General features: G+C 43.3%; 2 protein-coding genes across 4 annotated transcripts; both read left to right on the top strand.

Annotated features, from left to right (window-relative positions):
- Positions 1-1,509: 1,509 nt before the first annotated feature.
- Positions 1,510-3,968, top strand: LOC143510324 (uncharacterized). The gene is made up of 7 exons (XM_076999583.1): positions 1,510-1,540; positions 2,285-2,554; positions 2,616-2,835; positions 2,910-3,069; positions 3,234-3,252; positions 3,652-3,776; positions 3,855-3,968. Exons 1-7 carry the CDS (start codon positions 1,510-1,512, stop codon positions 3,966-3,968), a joined length of 939 nt encoding a protein of 312 aa, XP_076855698.1.
- A 1,892-nt stretch (positions 3,969-5,860) lies between these two features.
- LOC143524681 (uncharacterized) lies at positions 5,861-16,286 on the top strand. Of its 3 annotated transcripts, XR_013133495.1 has the most exons (4): positions 5,861-5,958; positions 6,098-6,260; positions 15,634-15,770; positions 15,929-16,286. XR_013133495.1 is itself a non-coding variant. In XM_077018282.1 (3 exons), the coding sequence occupies exon 1, from the start codon at positions 11,539-11,541 to the stop codon at positions 15,223-15,225; it is 3,687 nt and encodes a 1,228-aa protein (XP_076874397.1). In that variant the 5' UTR covers positions 10,356-11,538; the 3' UTR covers positions 15,226-15,494; positions 15,634-15,770; positions 15,929-16,286. The 3 variants fall into 3 exon arrangements, 2 of the variants coding, with proteins under 2 accessions (XP_076874397.1, XP_076874398.1); XM_077018282.1 differs by lacking the exons at positions 5,861-5,958; positions 6,098-6,260 and adding an exon at positions 10,356-15,494; XM_077018283.1 differs by lacking the exons at positions 5,861-5,958; positions 6,098-6,260 and adding an exon at positions 10,356-15,494 and having other exon boundaries at positions 15,947-16,286.
- The last annotated feature ends 526 nt before the right edge of the window (positions 16,287-16,812 follow it).

The following is a 16,812-nucleotide window of genomic DNA, read 5'->3' on the forward strand; positions in this document are numbered from 1 at the left end:
CCTTATAAAGGTGTTTGAACCCTGAAAACGTGACTTTGTTCATTGCGCTGAAGCGCGGCGCGCGTGAAGTTACAAAATTCGAGAGGTGCACGACCTCGCGAACCGACAGCGCGCAAGACACACGCGGAGCCACAGCGATTACATCATTTTCACCGCCCGGACCCTCGCGCCGCTCGCGAAGCGTCAACCAGGCAGGCTTAAGTTGTTGAGCGGGGGGGGGAGGGGGTGGCGAACGTAAGTTGTTGAGCGGGGGTGGCAAACGTAACACTCGTGACGGAGTGTTTTTTCAATAGCCCTGAAATAAATGCTACGGTTTTGTTTTGGTCCGTATCCAGTTAATCAGGAATGAGATTGGGTCCGGACAGGACTGCGTTCGGGTCCGGATCCGGACCACGGTCCGCCAGTTGAGTACCCCTGCCATAGACATTGCATTACAGTGCCTACACTTAAAAAAAAAATTAACATGTGACTCTATGAGAGCACTCGAGGCGATTTCCAGTTAGACTCAAATTGCCCCAAAATGGGTGGTACTACAAGAACTCAGGGCCGGCGCCACGGGGGGGCGAAAGGCGAGGTGTCCGCCCCCTCAATGTAAATAATAAGACCCATTTATTTTACAGCAATCGCTACATGGCGCCCCCTCGGCCACTCAACAATCGTTACACGCCACCCCCGCTCAACAACTTACATTCGCCACCCTGAAATTTTCTGACGCCCCCTCACTGTATATGTTCTGGCACCGGCCCTGCAAGGACTGCATGTCAACGCTGATTGTACAACGGCATTCAGAGGCAAGAGACGCTGTCCAGAACAGACATGGCTAATTAAATACCGTGATAGAATGTGTGAGAAAAAAAAAACTTCCTATTCATCCTTTCGTGGTGCATCACCCAATCGCCCTAATGAACAAACCGCCCATGATGGAATCATGTAACCAAATGTATTGATTATGAACAATGAGCGATAAGTCTAAAGCTACTGTGTTTGTACAAGATTGTAAAAGTGTAAAGCGTGATTACACTAAGGATAAAGACAAAAAGACCTTGGTATAAAGATGGACAGATAAAAAAGACTAAACCATATTTTTATGTTATCCTACATCATTACAAAAGGCTTGTTTGCCTTCAATCATCTCCATCATAATTAGATTTATTCACGCTTCCTTGATCACTAGTATAGTTCCGCCTTCACTGAAAGTTGCAGTAATCCGACCTACTCTCAAAAAACCTGGTTTAGACCCCTCTGACTTAAATAACTACCGACCAATCTCAAATTTGCCATTCATCTCCAAAATCATTGAAAAGGTAGTTGCAGCTCAACTCGTTTTACCTTCATAAAAATGATCTTTTTGAAAGGTTCCAATCTGGGTTCCGTTGTAAGCACAGTACAGAAACTGCATTAATCAAGGTAACCAATGACCTCCTGAGAGCAGCTGACTCTGGCTAACTTTCTATTCTTATTCTCCTCGACCTCACTGCTGCCTTTGATACCATATCTCATCGGCTTCTCATGGATCGCCTGGCTAGCATTGGGGTCAGAGGTACAGTGTATAAATGGTTTGCCTCCTACCTTGCAAACAGGACACAGTTTGTTCAGATCCAGAACCACAGGTCATACTGCTCAACAGTCTGTAGTGGAGTCCCACAGGGTTCAGTATTGGGACCGCTCCTGTTTAACATATACCTTCTACCACTTGGCAATATTTTCCATCATTATGGTATTCATTTCCATTGTTACGCTGATGATACACAGCTTTATGTATCCACTAATCCTAATTCCACTACTCTCCCAAATAATCTAGTTGCCTGTCTCTGTGATGTGCACATATGGATGACAAATAATTACTTGAAACACAATAGCAAGAAAACTGAGATACTTCTTATTGGATCCAAAGCTTCACTCTCAAAAAATACCATTAACTCACTTTCTATTGCTGAGGATGTTGTACCTGTTTCCACTCATGTTACAAATCTTGGTGTGATTTTGGACAGCACACTCTCTTTTTCCACTCACATAAACAATATCTCCCGGATTGCTTTTTTCCACTTGAGAAACATCTCCAGATTAAGGCCCATCCTATCTCAACACTCTACAGAAATACTAATCAATACATTTTAACAAATGTAACTTTATCTCTGTTGTTGTGTTAGAATTTTAATATTCATTGTATGTTTTAATTTTGTTTTAATTTTTGTAAGGTGACCTTGAGTGCCATGAAAGGCGCCAAACAAATAAAATGTATTATTATTATTATTATTATTATTATGTTGATTTCTCACTATAGGAGGAGACACAGCAGGGAGCAGATGTTCCAGACTGACTGCAGTGTGTCTGTGGATGCTGTGTGTTCTCCTGCTGACTGTCATCATAGTGATGTGGTTAACTGTCAAGTTACCTGCAGAGAGAGAGCTAGACCAGACACAGACTAGATACAACAACCTGACTGTAGTGAGAGACCAGCTACAGATCAGAAACTATAACCTGACTAAAGTGAGAGACCAGTTACAGACCAGTTACACCAACTTGACAATAGAGAGACATACATTACAGACCAGTTACACCAACCTGACTATAGAGAGAGACCAGTTACAGACCAGTTACACCAACCTGACTAGAGAGAGACCAGTTACAGACCAGTTACACCAACCTGACTATAGAGAGAGACCAGTTACAGACCAGTTACACCAACCTGACTATAGAGAGAGACCAGATACAGACCAGTTACACCAACATGACTATAGAGAGAGACCAGTTACAGACCAGTTACAACAACCTGATTGTAGAGAGAGATCAGTTACAGACCAGTTACAATAACGTGACTAAAGAGAGAGACCAGTTACAGACCAGTTACACCAACTTGACAATAGAGAGAGATACATTACAGACCAGTTACACCAACCTGACTATAGAGACCAGTTACAGACCAGTTACACCAACCTGACTATAGAGAGAGACCAGTTACAGACCAGTTACAACAACCTGATTGTAGAGAGAGATCAGTTACAGACCAGTTACAATAACCTGACTAAAGAGAGAGACCAGTTACAGACCAGTTACACCAACTTGACAATAGAGAGAGATACATTACAGACCAGTTACACCAACCTGTCTACAGAGAGAGACCAGTTACAGACCAGTTACACCAACATGATTGTAGAGAGAGATCAGTTACAGACCAGTTACACCAACTTGACTGTAGAGAGAGACCAGTTACTGAGATTTCTGTACTGCACAGAAGACTTTCAGTACTGGGTAAGTGAATAAATATGATCTACAGGGATCCTGCACAATGAATACATCTTACAGTTGCAAAATAATCTACACGTCACAATCTTTGTTCAGCCTAAGCTGTTATGAAAAAGTTTTTATACACTTTGTGACTCTTATTAAAATCAATGGTGCATTATGTTCACCTTAAAACTGTAAAGAAAGAAATTAGCCTAAAGAACAGGAACAACTTGAACGAACTATAAAGTTCCCTTTAAATAAATGTAGCATAACATAAATAAAGAAATGACAATGCAGTGGAAATTCAGACCATTGTTGACGGGTCAAAAATATGTCAGGAAACAGAAGCCCTCATAACACTGATTTTCTATGATTTAGTATATTTATGTATGTGTTTCTTTTTGTGGAAATGCAATGCACAAGGTTGGAATTATTTCAACTCCAGTCTTTACTACATCTCTACTGAAGAGAAGTCCTGGAGTGAGTGCAGACAGTTCTGCAGAGAGAGAGGAGCAGACCTGGTGATCATCAACAGCAGAGAGGAACAGGTGAGAGAGGGAGAGTCCATGTGAGGGAGAACAGTTATACTTCTACTGCCTTTTCTTATGTAGGAACTATGTTTGCAGAAATTTATGTTTGAAATGGTGAAAAACACTCGTGCTTGGATCGGTCTGACTGATATAGATACAGAGGGCAACTGGAAATGGGTGGATGGCTCTAGTCCTCCAAACACTGGGTAAGAAAATCAGTGTAAAATAACACACACTCAGGGGCGATTTTAGGATCTGGTCTTTAGGGGTGCCCAGCCCCCAGTGCTCACAGAGGCACAATACCAAAGTATTGCGCAGGTGCAGAGCAAGGTTTTTGCATAATATAATATTTTAAAAATGTGTTGAGCCAGGGGGTGCTGAGCAACTTCACGGTGGTGCTCTAGCACCACTAAAAATACCCTAGCCTCACCCCTGCACACACTCATTAAACTTATAAAATCAACCTAAAAGTGCAACATGATTTTCATTATTTTTTTCTTTTCTTATATGAACTATTAACTGAGAGTAGAAGCCTATAAATATTTGAATGTATTACTATTCTAATTTGTCATAAGATAGTACATAGTTTATAAGATCTGTGGTGGCAGTTGTACATTTGTAAAAACTTGTATGACCCAATAAGAGTAAAATGACATAGTTAAGCTGATGTTAGGGGGTGTGGTTAATATTGAAATAGTTAGGCTGATGTTAAGATTTTTGGTAAAAAATTTGGTTCTCAGAACTCTCAGAGCAGAAGTTTGAACTTAAGGATATCAGCACAGTGATCAGACCTTAAATCTGATTCTATGAATTTCAGGTACTGGAATAAGGGGGAGCCAAATAATCTAGGTAATGAAGACTGTGGTGAGATTCTGATGTCAATAGGTTGGAATGACTGGAATTGCTCTAATAAGAGCAAGTGGATCTGTGAGAAAAGTGTTGCATAGTACGCTCAAAGCTGTTTTTGTAGTACAGTGGTACCTCGAGATACGAGCTGCTCTATATACGAGCAATCCAAGATACGAGCACCGAGACGAGCAAAATTTCTGTTCGACACCCGAGTGCACGCTCGAGATATGAGCATGAACCACTAGGTGGCAGTACAGTACTATATGGAAAAAAAGAAATCATTAATCAGCTCAAAGACACACAAAGGCTGCATCTCAATTCAGGGGCTGCAGCCTACGTAGACCACGTAGATCGCAGCCCACAGTGGCCACACACTTTGAAGGCCGGGTAGGCTGCATCTCACGGCTGTTAAATGAAACAGTCTAGTCTTCGCAAGACGTATGTTTGCGTGACCACGCTCTGCCGCGTTACATACGTGTTAGCGCACTGTCCGACAAATATCACATCACCCACAAATGCCTAAAAAAAAATGCGTTGAACATGTATTCACATGTTTGGCGGGAAATATAACTTAATATAACAAAATTCAATGTATTTTTATAAACGTTACTCTTTAGTAAATACTCAAAGCACAGGTTTACCTGCAATATCATTAATAACTGGCATGTTATTTAGCATCTCATTGCAGTATAAATGTCCATATTTAAAAAATACCGACATTTAAAAACGAATTCTTCGGCCCGTACACTAGACTCCGCCTGTTTATTGTTCATAGAGCAATGAATCCTGGGATATCGTGGGACGCGAAGGATACTCAGACGCATCCTTCGTTTTCGGGGTTTTGAAGGCTACATTCGTCGGCCGCATAAGAAGGAGTCCACGAATTGGGACAGCCTCGGCGCGGCGCAGTGACGTAACCGGCCTACAAATGCGCACTTCGTGGGCTGCAGCCCCTGAATTGAGATACACCTTCAAACGCTTTTCTTTCTCTCCCTCCCCCACAACCTTAGGTTCAAAAACACAAACATACCTGTATGTGCGGAGATGACGTCATTTAGCGCGTTCTAGCAGCCAATAGCATTTTTTTTATTCTTGAGGCGTTGGTAAGGTCGACTCCTGTACCCGGTCATCACAGCCATTCGCACGTGTGCTTTGTATTGTCAGTCTATGTATGGGGTGGGTTTGAGACTTCTATTTTGACGAGGTGTAGTTTGAGGTTCATTTTGATGATGTCACCAACACTGTGTTAGTTCAGGAAGTGCATTGTCAGTATATGAGAAGAGAGTCTCATGTCTGCATGTTGTAATCAATTGCCATCTGTTACATCTCTCGCCTTTCAGATGTACTGTCGGTATGTTAGTTTCTCAACATAAGTTTGAATCATATTCTGTTTATATTTGTTGCTTGTTGCTTAGATGACATGTATTACGATGGTACAGCTCTAACTCTGCCATATAGCAATTGTTAATATGCTATTTTATTCTTTGTAGTTTTACCCTACTTCCATTCAACCATTAAACAAGAAGAACTGGAATCCTCTTCAGCGTGGTGATTGGGAGAGGAGTTGTTTGTCTGCTGACTTGTGCAGGGCGTATAAGGGTGGCAGAACAGTAAAACGACAACCTCTCAACGGGCTGAGATACATCAGAAGAGGTCAGTGTCATCGCTACAGTAAAGAAGTGATACAGGCACTCCGGTCAGGCTCATATCCCATTATGGAAAAACAGAAGTCTGGCTCCCAAAGCAGTCTCGTCACCCAATCTCGTTGGCCAGCAGCTTCAAAATGCTCTCGTGGCTCTTCTTCCAGTTCAGCTGCCGCTATAGCCTTCGCAGAGGCAGAAGAAGCCAAGGCTAAAGCCAAATATGCAGAAAGAGAAATGCAGATTAAGATGCAAAAGGCACATTTAGACGCAGAGAAAACATGCTTAGATGCGCGACTCGAGGTTCTAAATGCTGAAAAAACTGCCGCCGCTGCGGTTGCAAAAGCCGAAGCATTAGCGACAGCTCTAGTTTGTGACAAAGAGTCCGCCTGTGAATTAAAAGGGGACGCAGGTCGGAGCTCCCATGATTCTGTTCAGCGAACCAAAGATTACATTCAAGAGCAGAACAGACTTCAGGAAGAAATACTGACGGCTCACCAGGTTGCGCTAAATGAAAGTATTTTGCCGCAGCTGCCATACGCACAGGTTTCAGATCCCTTCAGCAGGCTCTCCCCCAAGGCTGCCTCTGATGTTGAGCTACAATTTACAAGTACACACACAGTCAAGACAGAGAAACAATCTACCCATTCAGAGGTGAATGCCATTGAGCCATTGCAGCTCATGGGGCATCCAGGCCCCAGTATTCGAAGGCATGATACCTGCTTTAGTTATTCTCGGCCACCAGAGAACGTGAGTCCCCCATCTGGGAACCTGCAATATCCTGGTGTAGGGCCGCCGTCGTGCCCAGCTCCATTATACCCAACTTATCAACAAGTCAAGCCATGCCCGCCATGCCCGCCTTCTCCTATAAAATATTCTCAGACCATCGACAATACTCCGCAGGCTCACTATAGAGACAGTCAGAACATTGCTGACCTCGTTAAGTACATGGCACGCAGAGAAGTAATTGCCACAGGCCTACTGCAGTTTGATGATCGGCCAGAAAATTATAGAGCTTGGAAAGCATCATTCCAAAGCCTCGCTATGAGCCTCAACCTTTCTGCTAAAGAAGAGATAGATCTCTTAGTCAAGTGGCTTGGTACAGAGTCAAGGGAACAAGCTAAGCGAATCAGAGCCGTGCATGTCTACATCCCAGAAAAGGGACTTCAAATGATATGGCAGCGGCTAGACGAATGTTTTGGGGCACCAGAAGTCATTGAGAGTACTCTGTTTAAAAGAGTTGATGGCTTTCCAAGGATTGCAAATAGAGATTGGAACAAGCTGAGAGAATTAGGAGACTTGCTGACAGAACTCCAAGCAGCAAAATCAGAAGGAATGCTTCCAGGCCTAGCATGCTTAGACACTGCACGTGGCGTGTCCAACATTGTTCAGAAACTGCCCTTTAATCTGCAAGAGAGATGGATGATGTTAGGCTACATGTTCAAACAACAACACGGGGTCTCCTTCCCTCCATTCTCTGTGCTTGTAGATTTTATATCAGATCAAGCTAAGATGCGTAACGACCCTAGTTTCTTCCTTCCGCAAGCAGGCTGCAGCAAACCAGACTACCCTAGAACTACAAACAGGGCGCCCATCTCAGTCCACAAGACATACGTCTCTCTAGATAAAACAACAAATAGTGGTATGCAGGACACAAACATCAACCCAGAGAAGCTGTGCCCTATTCATAAGAAGCCACACCCCCTGCAAAAGTGTCGCGCATTCAGAGAGAAGTCTTTAGAAGACAGGAAAGCCTTTCTAAAACAGAATGGTATTTGTTTTAAATGTCTAGCTTCAACAACACATCTAGCGAGGAACTGTGAAAGACTTGTGAAGTGCAGCGAGTGTCACAGTGAAAGGCATCACTCAGCTCTACATGCGGTATCCATTCCTGAATCTGTGAAGGCCCCCACCTTTACTGGAGATCAAGGCGGGGAGATGAGCTGTTCTTCTAGAGAAGAAGCATCAGCCAACTGCACCGAAATCTGTGGAGATAATGTGAGGGGCAAATCATGTTCAAAGATTTCCTTAGTAAACATATTCCCGACCGGCTGCCGAGAAGAAGCGATCAAGGTGTACGCTGTTATTGATGATCAGAGTAATCGTTCTCTCGTAAGATCTGAGTTCTTTGATGTTTTCAATTTAACACTAGAAGTCCCTGAAATTTCAACCACCCCCCTGAAGTCCCTAAAGAGGGTCCAAAGAACCTTAGTCCAAACTGACACCTCTGGTGGCTCCAATTAACATCCATTCATTTGCAAAAGTGCCCATTGCCTGAGGAATCAGCAGGGGGAGAAGAGCTGAACTTGCCTCCAGTGTTATGTAAATGAGGCGTGTGTCAGGTATGGGTGGTTGCTGCTGAAAGCTTGCACCTCCTTGGCTGCCATATGAGACTGTGCAAGATCTCTTGCAAGAAGTCTCCTCATCTACAGAACCATATGTTTGAGATTTGATTTGTGAAAGGTTGAAATAATGTGAAATTGACATAAACATAATATTTGAATTATAATGGCATATAGGTGGCATATTCATTAGTCAAAATGGCTCTGATATTTTTAACCTTATTTTAAGTAGTTTTGTCTTTTGAAAAACTGCTAATAGGTAAAAATGTTTTTACATAAATGTATACAAAAAACCCTCAGCTACTTGAAATAGAATAATATTATTGAGCAATTTTAACTTATCAAGATCAAGATTTTGCAGTGTGTCTCTTCCAAATACAGCCATAACCAGCAAACAAAAATAGGAAATTTAGGAAATCTTACCAAAAGAGATATCACTACTACAGATTTTCACTACTCTCTGAAAACTAACAATGTGTTGTGTGTGACGTTTGTGACCCTAGGCTTGAAAATTGCTTCATATGGGCTTTTCAAACTTTTTTTTTGGCCCACCTCCACCCTTTCCCCTTGGGAGGACAACTTTGTTTTCATGTAAGGATCAAAAGAAAACAAATCTGTATAATACAGTACAATAGTGATAAAAACAATTGGGGTTAGGTGAACCATACAGGACAGGAGAAAAAAGAGGGGGAGAGAAAGTAAAAAGGGAAAAGACAGAAGAGCAGAAAAAACAGCTCAAATGTTTCACCAACTGCTGCTACTAAATGAAGAGCAGAAAGTAAGACATACAGCACAAATGACTGATGTATGTGTGTGTGAGTGTGTGTGTTTATGTAAGTGCTACATAGGATAAATGTACAGAATGTACTTATTAGCAAGGCCCCAGAGGCTAGAGGCAGGCAGAGAAAGACCAGGGAACCCCACCCGCCCACGGCCCCTCCAGGATCATGTCCAAAGCCTGCTGTGTACTGGAAACCTTTGCTATCCTTGCTTCTCAGTCAACAGAGTAATTGAAATGTGTGGTGACATGAATTTTCATCCACATGTAGGTGGCTACAGTCATCTTTCTCTTTATTATAAAACTGACACAGACATTATTTGAACTATAATTCTAAAACATCTCAAGTCTGCCTCCTTTGTACTAATTTTGGATTTTTTTCTCACTGCAAAAGGTGACATGATTATTGGTCAAAATAGCTAAAGTTCAGATTTCTCTGAAAGGGTCTTTTCTTCTCCATCTGAGTCAATGGATCAACATAGCTCACACTATCACCCATCCCCCCGTCTACCTAGAAATGGCTGCATGACAAAGGATGGCCTCATGGCCTCATGATCCAAAATACCTCAGCACTGGCTTTTGGCAGGCTCAGGTAGAAATGTAGTAATGTTAGTAATGTTTTTCTTCTAAAAAAGATAAGTGGGTTCAAAATAACAATTTTTGAAAAAAATTACCAAATTAATTGTGTTGATCCACCTCAAAAAAGGTCATGCAAAAGTCTGTAAGCTGGTCCTGAGTGTGTCTGCCCATCCCCCAGCTGCATTGTTGTGCAGGGGACATGCATAAGGTGAGAGAGGCAGTCAGAGGGCCTGGCTGAGAGCAGCAGCTACAGAGGACATGATGTAAGTTTAGAAATATATACAATTAAGTTGAAATGTTCTCAACAGAGCACTCACATACAATTATCCATTCAGTCTGCCACTCCCTCATTTGGGGAGAAAGCTACACTATTGTGGCTATTCCCCACTTTAGACAATTTGGACAATTTTTAATCATGGAGGGGTCTGAAATTTTCGTCTTAGGTGCATGTCCTCACTGTATTGGAATATTTTATTGTCTGAGTGAAAGAGAAACAAAATGGGGTCACTAAAGTGGGAATAGCCACAATACTGTAGCTTTCTCCCCAAATGAGGGACTGGCAGACTGGGTAGATAGTTGTATGTGAATGCTCTGATGAGAACACTCATGAACAATTGTGCAAATGTGAGATGTGTCGACTGCTACAGATACACGTGTGGCAAATGTACCAGGGAGATACCCTGGCAGTGCCAGGCATGTTCTGACAGACTGCTGAAGTGCTAGTCACACAAGAAGGACATGCCACTCACACACACACACACAAACAAACACACACACAGCCCTGCATTGCAGCCTATTGTAAATATGTGTGGAATTGTTTTATTCCTTGTATTTTTTGTATAATTTTATGGCAATAATAAAAAGCATGGAACATAAAAAAGCATGGAAACATAACAGTTGTTCTTTTGTATGTTTCTCATGCTGAAATTTCAGTCCTCCTGACTTAGACACAAATGCTTCTGGTCATTACTCACATGTACCTGGCTATAAAATTTCTAATTTTCTATTTAAAATATAAAAAAATAATGTATTGTTTGTGCTTTGTTGCTCAGATAAAACTAAACTAAATACAATATATATAACCTTTATATTATAAAATACAATAAACTGAATAGAACTAACTAGAAACTAAATGGCTAAACTCAATGAAAAACAACAATTAGTTGTGAGCTGAAGCATGCCCCCTCCTGTGGTGCGCCAGTAATGGCCTTATTTACAGAACAAAAGTGCCTGCTTACAGCTGATAATAGGGTGTTAGCTAAAATCCTTCAGTTCTCTCGACCCTTCTCTGGGTTCCGATAGTAGAAGTGTTGAAAGACCCTTCTCTGGGACTTCTAGTGTTAAACAGTCAAAGTTTTCCTTACACCCTAAAAACATGTGCAGGTGTGACAGAGGTGAGCGGCAGGCGAGCCTACGGCTTTCAAGTGAGTTCTATAGATGGAAAAGTCACTCTTCCGCTTCCAACTTTGATTGAATGTAACGAAATCCCTGACAACCGTTCAGAGATCCCCACGCCACAAGCTGCACAACATCACCCACACTTGAAACCTATAGCAAAACAGATACCAGAGCTCGACCATGACGCTCCAATAATGATCCTGCTTGGAAGGGACATGATCAGAATTCATAAGGCCAGAGAACAGATAAATGGACCACACGACGCACCATACGCTGTAAGACTGGACCTTGGTTGGGTCCTGGTTGGCAATGTCTGTCTTGGCAGAGTCCACAAGCCATCTAGTGCTGAGGTCTTCTTCACGAACACTCTAGAGAAGGGAAGATGTTCACTTTTTGAGCCATGTCCTAATACCTACCGGGTGAGAGAGGGTGTCTGTACAGCGAAGACCTCAAGAACCCCTAAAGATGTCCTCGATAAGACCTTATCACAAGGAGAGAGCAAGTGTCATGTCGGAGGTGACATCTTCAAGAGAACAGAGCATGACGAAAAGCCAGGGCATTCGATTGAAGACTTGACCTTCCTTCGCATCATGAAAGAAGGTTTTTACAAAAATGAAGGGAACAGTTGGGTAGCTCCCCTTCCTTTCAAGCTCCAACGACGGCGCCTACCAAACAACAGAGAACAGGCTTTCAACCGCTTTCGTTCTTTACAACGCTCCTTCTTAAAGAGACCGGATATGAAAGAACACTTCTTCGGCTTCATGCAGAAGTTACTGGAGAACAGTCATGCCGAAAGGGCCCCCCCACTCCAAACACAGGAAGAATGTTGGTACCTGCCATTGTTCGGGGTTTACCACCCAAAAAAACCGGGACAGATCAGAGTGGTTTTCGACTCAAGCTGTCAGTGTGAGGGAGTGTCGCTTAACGACGTACTCTTAACTGGACCTGACCTCAATAATAACCTTCTCGGGGTTCTCATGCGTTTTAGGAAAGAGGCAGTGGCTATCACCTCAGATATACAGCAGATGTTCCACTGTTTTATTGTTAGACCACAAGACAGAAATTTTCTCAGGTTCTTCTGGTACGAAGACAACAACGAAAACAAAGATGTCGTAGAGTTCAGAATGAATGTCCATGTCTTCGGGAACAGCCCCTCTCCGGCTGTTGCAATTTATGGCCTCAGACAAGCGGCAAGGGAGAGAGAGGTGGAATATGGAGCAGATGCCAGAGAGTTCGTAGAAAGAGACTTCTACGTTGATGATGGTCTAAAATCACTGCCTACTGCCATAGCTGCCATCGACCTCCTAAAGAGAGTACAAAGCATGCTAGCCTTCTCTAATCTGAGGTTGCATAAGATTACATCAAACTGCAAAGAAGTCATGAGCGCTTTCCCTTCAGAAGACCAGGCAAGCTGTCTGAGAAACCTAGATCTGGGTAGTGACACAGCGCCAGTTCAGCGCACCCTCGGGGTCGCTTGGGATCTTAAGAACGACACATTCACCTTCCAGGTGTCCGGCGACAGCAAACCCTTCACGCGACGTGGAGTCCTCTCCACCGTGAATAGTCTATATGATCCTCTGGGATTTGCAGCACCAGTCATAATCCAAGGTAAAGCTTTTCTTAGAGACCTCACAACACACTCTCAAGACTGGGATGAACCTCTACCTCTCAGTAAACGAGAGCTGTGGGAACGGTGGAGAGACTCCCTGCAAGAGCTCCAAAGTCTACACATCCCCAGAGCCTACACACAGGCCTCTCTCTCTACTTCTCTAAGACGAGAGCTTTGCGTTTTCTCAGATGCTTCTGTCTCGGCGATAGGTGCAGTAGCCTACCTGAGGGTCTTAGACACAGAAGGGAACTACCAGACAGGTTTCATCTTGGGGAAAGCCAGGCTTGCCCCACGTCCTGATTTAACTATACCCAGACTCGAACTCTGTGCTGCGGTGTTAGGTGTGGATGTGGCAGATGTTATAAGAGCTGACATTGACATTGAATTCGATAAGGTCACGTTCTTTACTGATAGCAAAATAGTCCTTGGATACATTAACAATGAAAAACGTCGATTCTATGTATTTGTAAGTAATAGAGTCCAGAGGATTAGAAGGAGCTCTCAGCCATCACAGTGGTGTTATGTGTCCAGCGATCAGAATCCAGCTGATCTAGCAACCAGAGGTGTCCCTGCGGCTGACCTCAAGGAAACTACATGGCTGACAGGCCCTGCATTCTTATTGCAGTCAGACCAAACAACCTGCCACGAGCGTACCTTTGACCTTATCAATCCTGATGACGATTTAGATGTCCGCCCTGAAGTAATGACGTTGGCTACTGTCGCCATGGATCCCCATCTCGGTGCAGGACGCTTCAGTCGCTTTTCCACCTGGAAGTCATTGATTCGGGGAGTCTCTGGCCTGATGCACATCGCTGCCTCTTTCAGAAAAGACTGCGACACAGATCCAAGAGGCTGTAAGGGTTGGCACCACTGCGCTGTACCCCGTGATGTCAATGAACTTATACGAGCCAAAAACATCATCATTAAGGCAGTACAAGCGGAAGTTTATGCGAAAGAACTTCAGTGCATTAGTAGCGGAGAAAAGCTCCCAAAGGGTAGTCCTCTTCTTAATTTGAGTCCTGTCACGGGAGAAGACGGGTTCTTGAGGGTCGGGGGACGCATATCTCAAGCATGCATCCCAGATGAGGAGAAAAAACCAATTATAATCCCAGGACGACATCACATCGCGGTTCTGATAGCGAGACATTACCACGAACAATGTCAACACCAGGGGCGACATTTCACTGAGGGTACTGTGCGTGCTGCAGGTTATTGGATTGTGGGGGGCAAAAGATGTATATGCTCGCTTATCCACAAGTGTGTTACTTGCCGAAGGCTCAGGGGTGAGAACAAAATACAGAAAATGGCAGACTTACCTGCGGACAGAGTAAGCATGGAGCCTCCATTTACATATGTAGGAGTTGATGTGTTCGGGCCGTGGACCGTCTCCACTCGCCGCACAAGGGGAGGTCATGCTAATGACAAGAGATGGGCAGTACTATTCACTTGCTTGAGCATAAGGGCAATTCACATCGAGATCATTGAAAGTATGGACACCTCTTCTTTCATAAATGCCATGAGACGTCTCATTGCTCTTCGCGGCCCAGTGAGGCAGATACGGTCGGATCGGGGAACCAACTTTATAGGAGCATGCAGAGAGTTGAACATCTCTTCCAACTTAGATGAGAGCAAATTGTCTAGATTTCTCACAGATCAAGGATGTTCTTGGGTCTTTAACCCACCCCATGCCTCACACATGGGGGGTGCATGGGAGCGGATGATCGGTGTCACCCGAAAAATTCTGGATTCTATGATGCTGCAAACTCGACCCGTGAAGATGACTCATGAAGTTCTAAGCACATTCATGGCTGAGGTGACTGCTATAGTGAATTCCAGGCCTCTGATACCTGTTTCTTCAGATCCTGAGGACCCTTTCGTCTTAACACCTGCAACTCTACTCACACAAAAGACCGGTTCCTGCCCTGTTCCCCCAGGTCAGTTTAGTGGGGCTGACCTTTACAGACGCCAGTGGAAACATGTCCAAAGTTTGGCAAACACCTTCTGGGACAGGTGGCAAAAACAATACCTGTGTACACTTCAACCAAGAAGGAAGTGGCGAAACGACGAGAACAACATTACGGAAGGGAGCGTGGTGCTTGTGAAAGACTGTCAGTCGAAGCGAAATGACTGGCCATTAGGCCGCATCAGTAAAGTGTTACCAAGTGAAGATGGGAGAGTTCGCAAAGTAGAAATCAAGGTTGCAGATAAAGAAGGGACTAAACTTTTCTTGAGACCTGTCACGCAAGTAGTGACGCTGCTTCCGGCTGAGTAACGGAAGAACTGATGAGGTTTTTTTGTCATTTAGGTTAACGGTAGTGGTATCCACAGATACCAGGCGGGGAGTGTATTGTCAGTCTATGTATGGGGTGGGTTTGAGACTTCTATTTTGACGAGGTGTAGTTTGAGGTTCATTTTGATGATGTCACCAACACTGTGTTAGTTCAGGAAGTGCATTGTCAGTATATGAGAAGAGAGTCTCATGTCTGCATGTTGTAATCAATTGCCATCTGTTACATCTCTCGCCTTTCAGATGTACTGTCGGTATGTTAGTTTCTCAACATAAGTTTGAATCATATTCTGTTTATATTTGTTGCTTGTTGCTTAGATGACATGTATTACGATGGTACAGCTCTAACTCTGCCATATAGCAATTGTTAATATGCTATTTTATTCTTTGTAGTTTTACCCTACTTCCATTCAACCATTAAACAAGAAGAACTGGAATCCTCTTCAGCGTGGTGATTGGGAGAGGAGTTGTTTGTCTGCTGACTTGTGCAGGGCGTATAAGGGTGGCAGAACACTTTGCAACGAGTAACAGTACGTACGGTGTATACAGTACAGTATATCAATACTACAAACGTTTTTTGTAGTACTGTAATAACTATTTCTCCTACATTTATTTTATTGTTTAATTATACATGTTGCGTGTGCCTTTATTAATAAAGAAAATGTCTTTTTTTCCACATTTACGCTAGTTTTGTGACTTTTTTAAGGACCGGAACCAATTACAATACTTTGTTAAATTGCTTCGAGAACCGAGCAGTTCAAGATACGAGCACGGGTCTGGAACGGATTAAACTCGTATCTCGAGGTACCACTGTATTGTGATGACGGTCACAGAGGGGCTGATGACATCAGTGAACAGGACATGACAAGGACTTCCAGGCTGTATTTAATTTACCAATGAATATTTCACATTGGGTGTTGAGTTCATTTGTATGTATGTGGTTTAGTTGTGTCCATATTTCTTTTTTTTTAAACACGTTAGCAGTTGTTACCACGCATGCGATGTGTGTACATTTTATTTAACCCTCCTCAACTTTCACCACCAACTTATTGTCAGTTGCTCCATTTTAAATAAATAAATAAATAAAATGTTCAGTACAAGCTTACAGTTTCTTTATTCATTTCCACCAATGCCAAAGTGTTTTTGGAATGAGCTCAGTTTATTGTCAGACAGTTTGTACACTTGGAGCTTTTGTGCACAGAAAACCCAGACAAAACTGTGACCTACTCACATTGTCACGTAGGGCACCACCCCCTCTCCTAGCTGTCACTCTGGGTTCCCTTGTGTCTGCGTTTACTTGCCTGTTCATCCCGCCCTGCTCGTTTGTCTCCGTGATTCCTCGTTTGTAGCCACGCCCCTGTATTATCATTCCCACCTGTTCCTTGTTTCAGACCTGTGTATATTTGCCCCTGAGTCTCCCTTGTCCTTCGTCTGGTATTTTGGATGTTTGGTTTGTCATTGCCCGTGGTTTGTTCCTGCTTTATATTCCTTACCTGTTTCTCGTGTTTTCTGTTTGTCATGCCTGTGTACGCCTGTTTTACGGACTGCCCTCCTATTATGAACCCGGACTGG

This window comes from Brachyhypopomus gauderio, chromosome 1 (assembly GCF_052324685.1).
Source record: "Brachyhypopomus gauderio isolate BG-103 chromosome 1, BGAUD_0.2, whole genome shotgun sequence".
NCBI lineage: Eukaryota > Metazoa > Chordata > Actinopteri > Gymnotiformes > Hypopomidae > Brachyhypopomus > Brachyhypopomus gauderio.

Coding starts and splice junctions, on each gene's coding strand:
- LOC143510324 (XM_076999583.1), top strand. CDS start 1,510: ATGGATCGCCTGGCTAGCATTGGGGTCAGAG. Junction 2,555..2,615: donor GAGACATACATTACAGACCA/GTTACACCAACC, acceptor CAACCTGACTAG/AGAGAGACCAGTTACAGACC. Junction 2,836..2,909: donor GTGACTAAAGAGAGAGACCA/GTTACAGACCAG, acceptor ACCTGACTATAG/AGACCAGTTACAGACCAGTT.
- LOC143524681 (XM_077018282.1), top strand. CDS start 11,539: ATGATCCTGCTTGGAAGGGACATGATCAGAATTCATAAGGCCAGAGAA.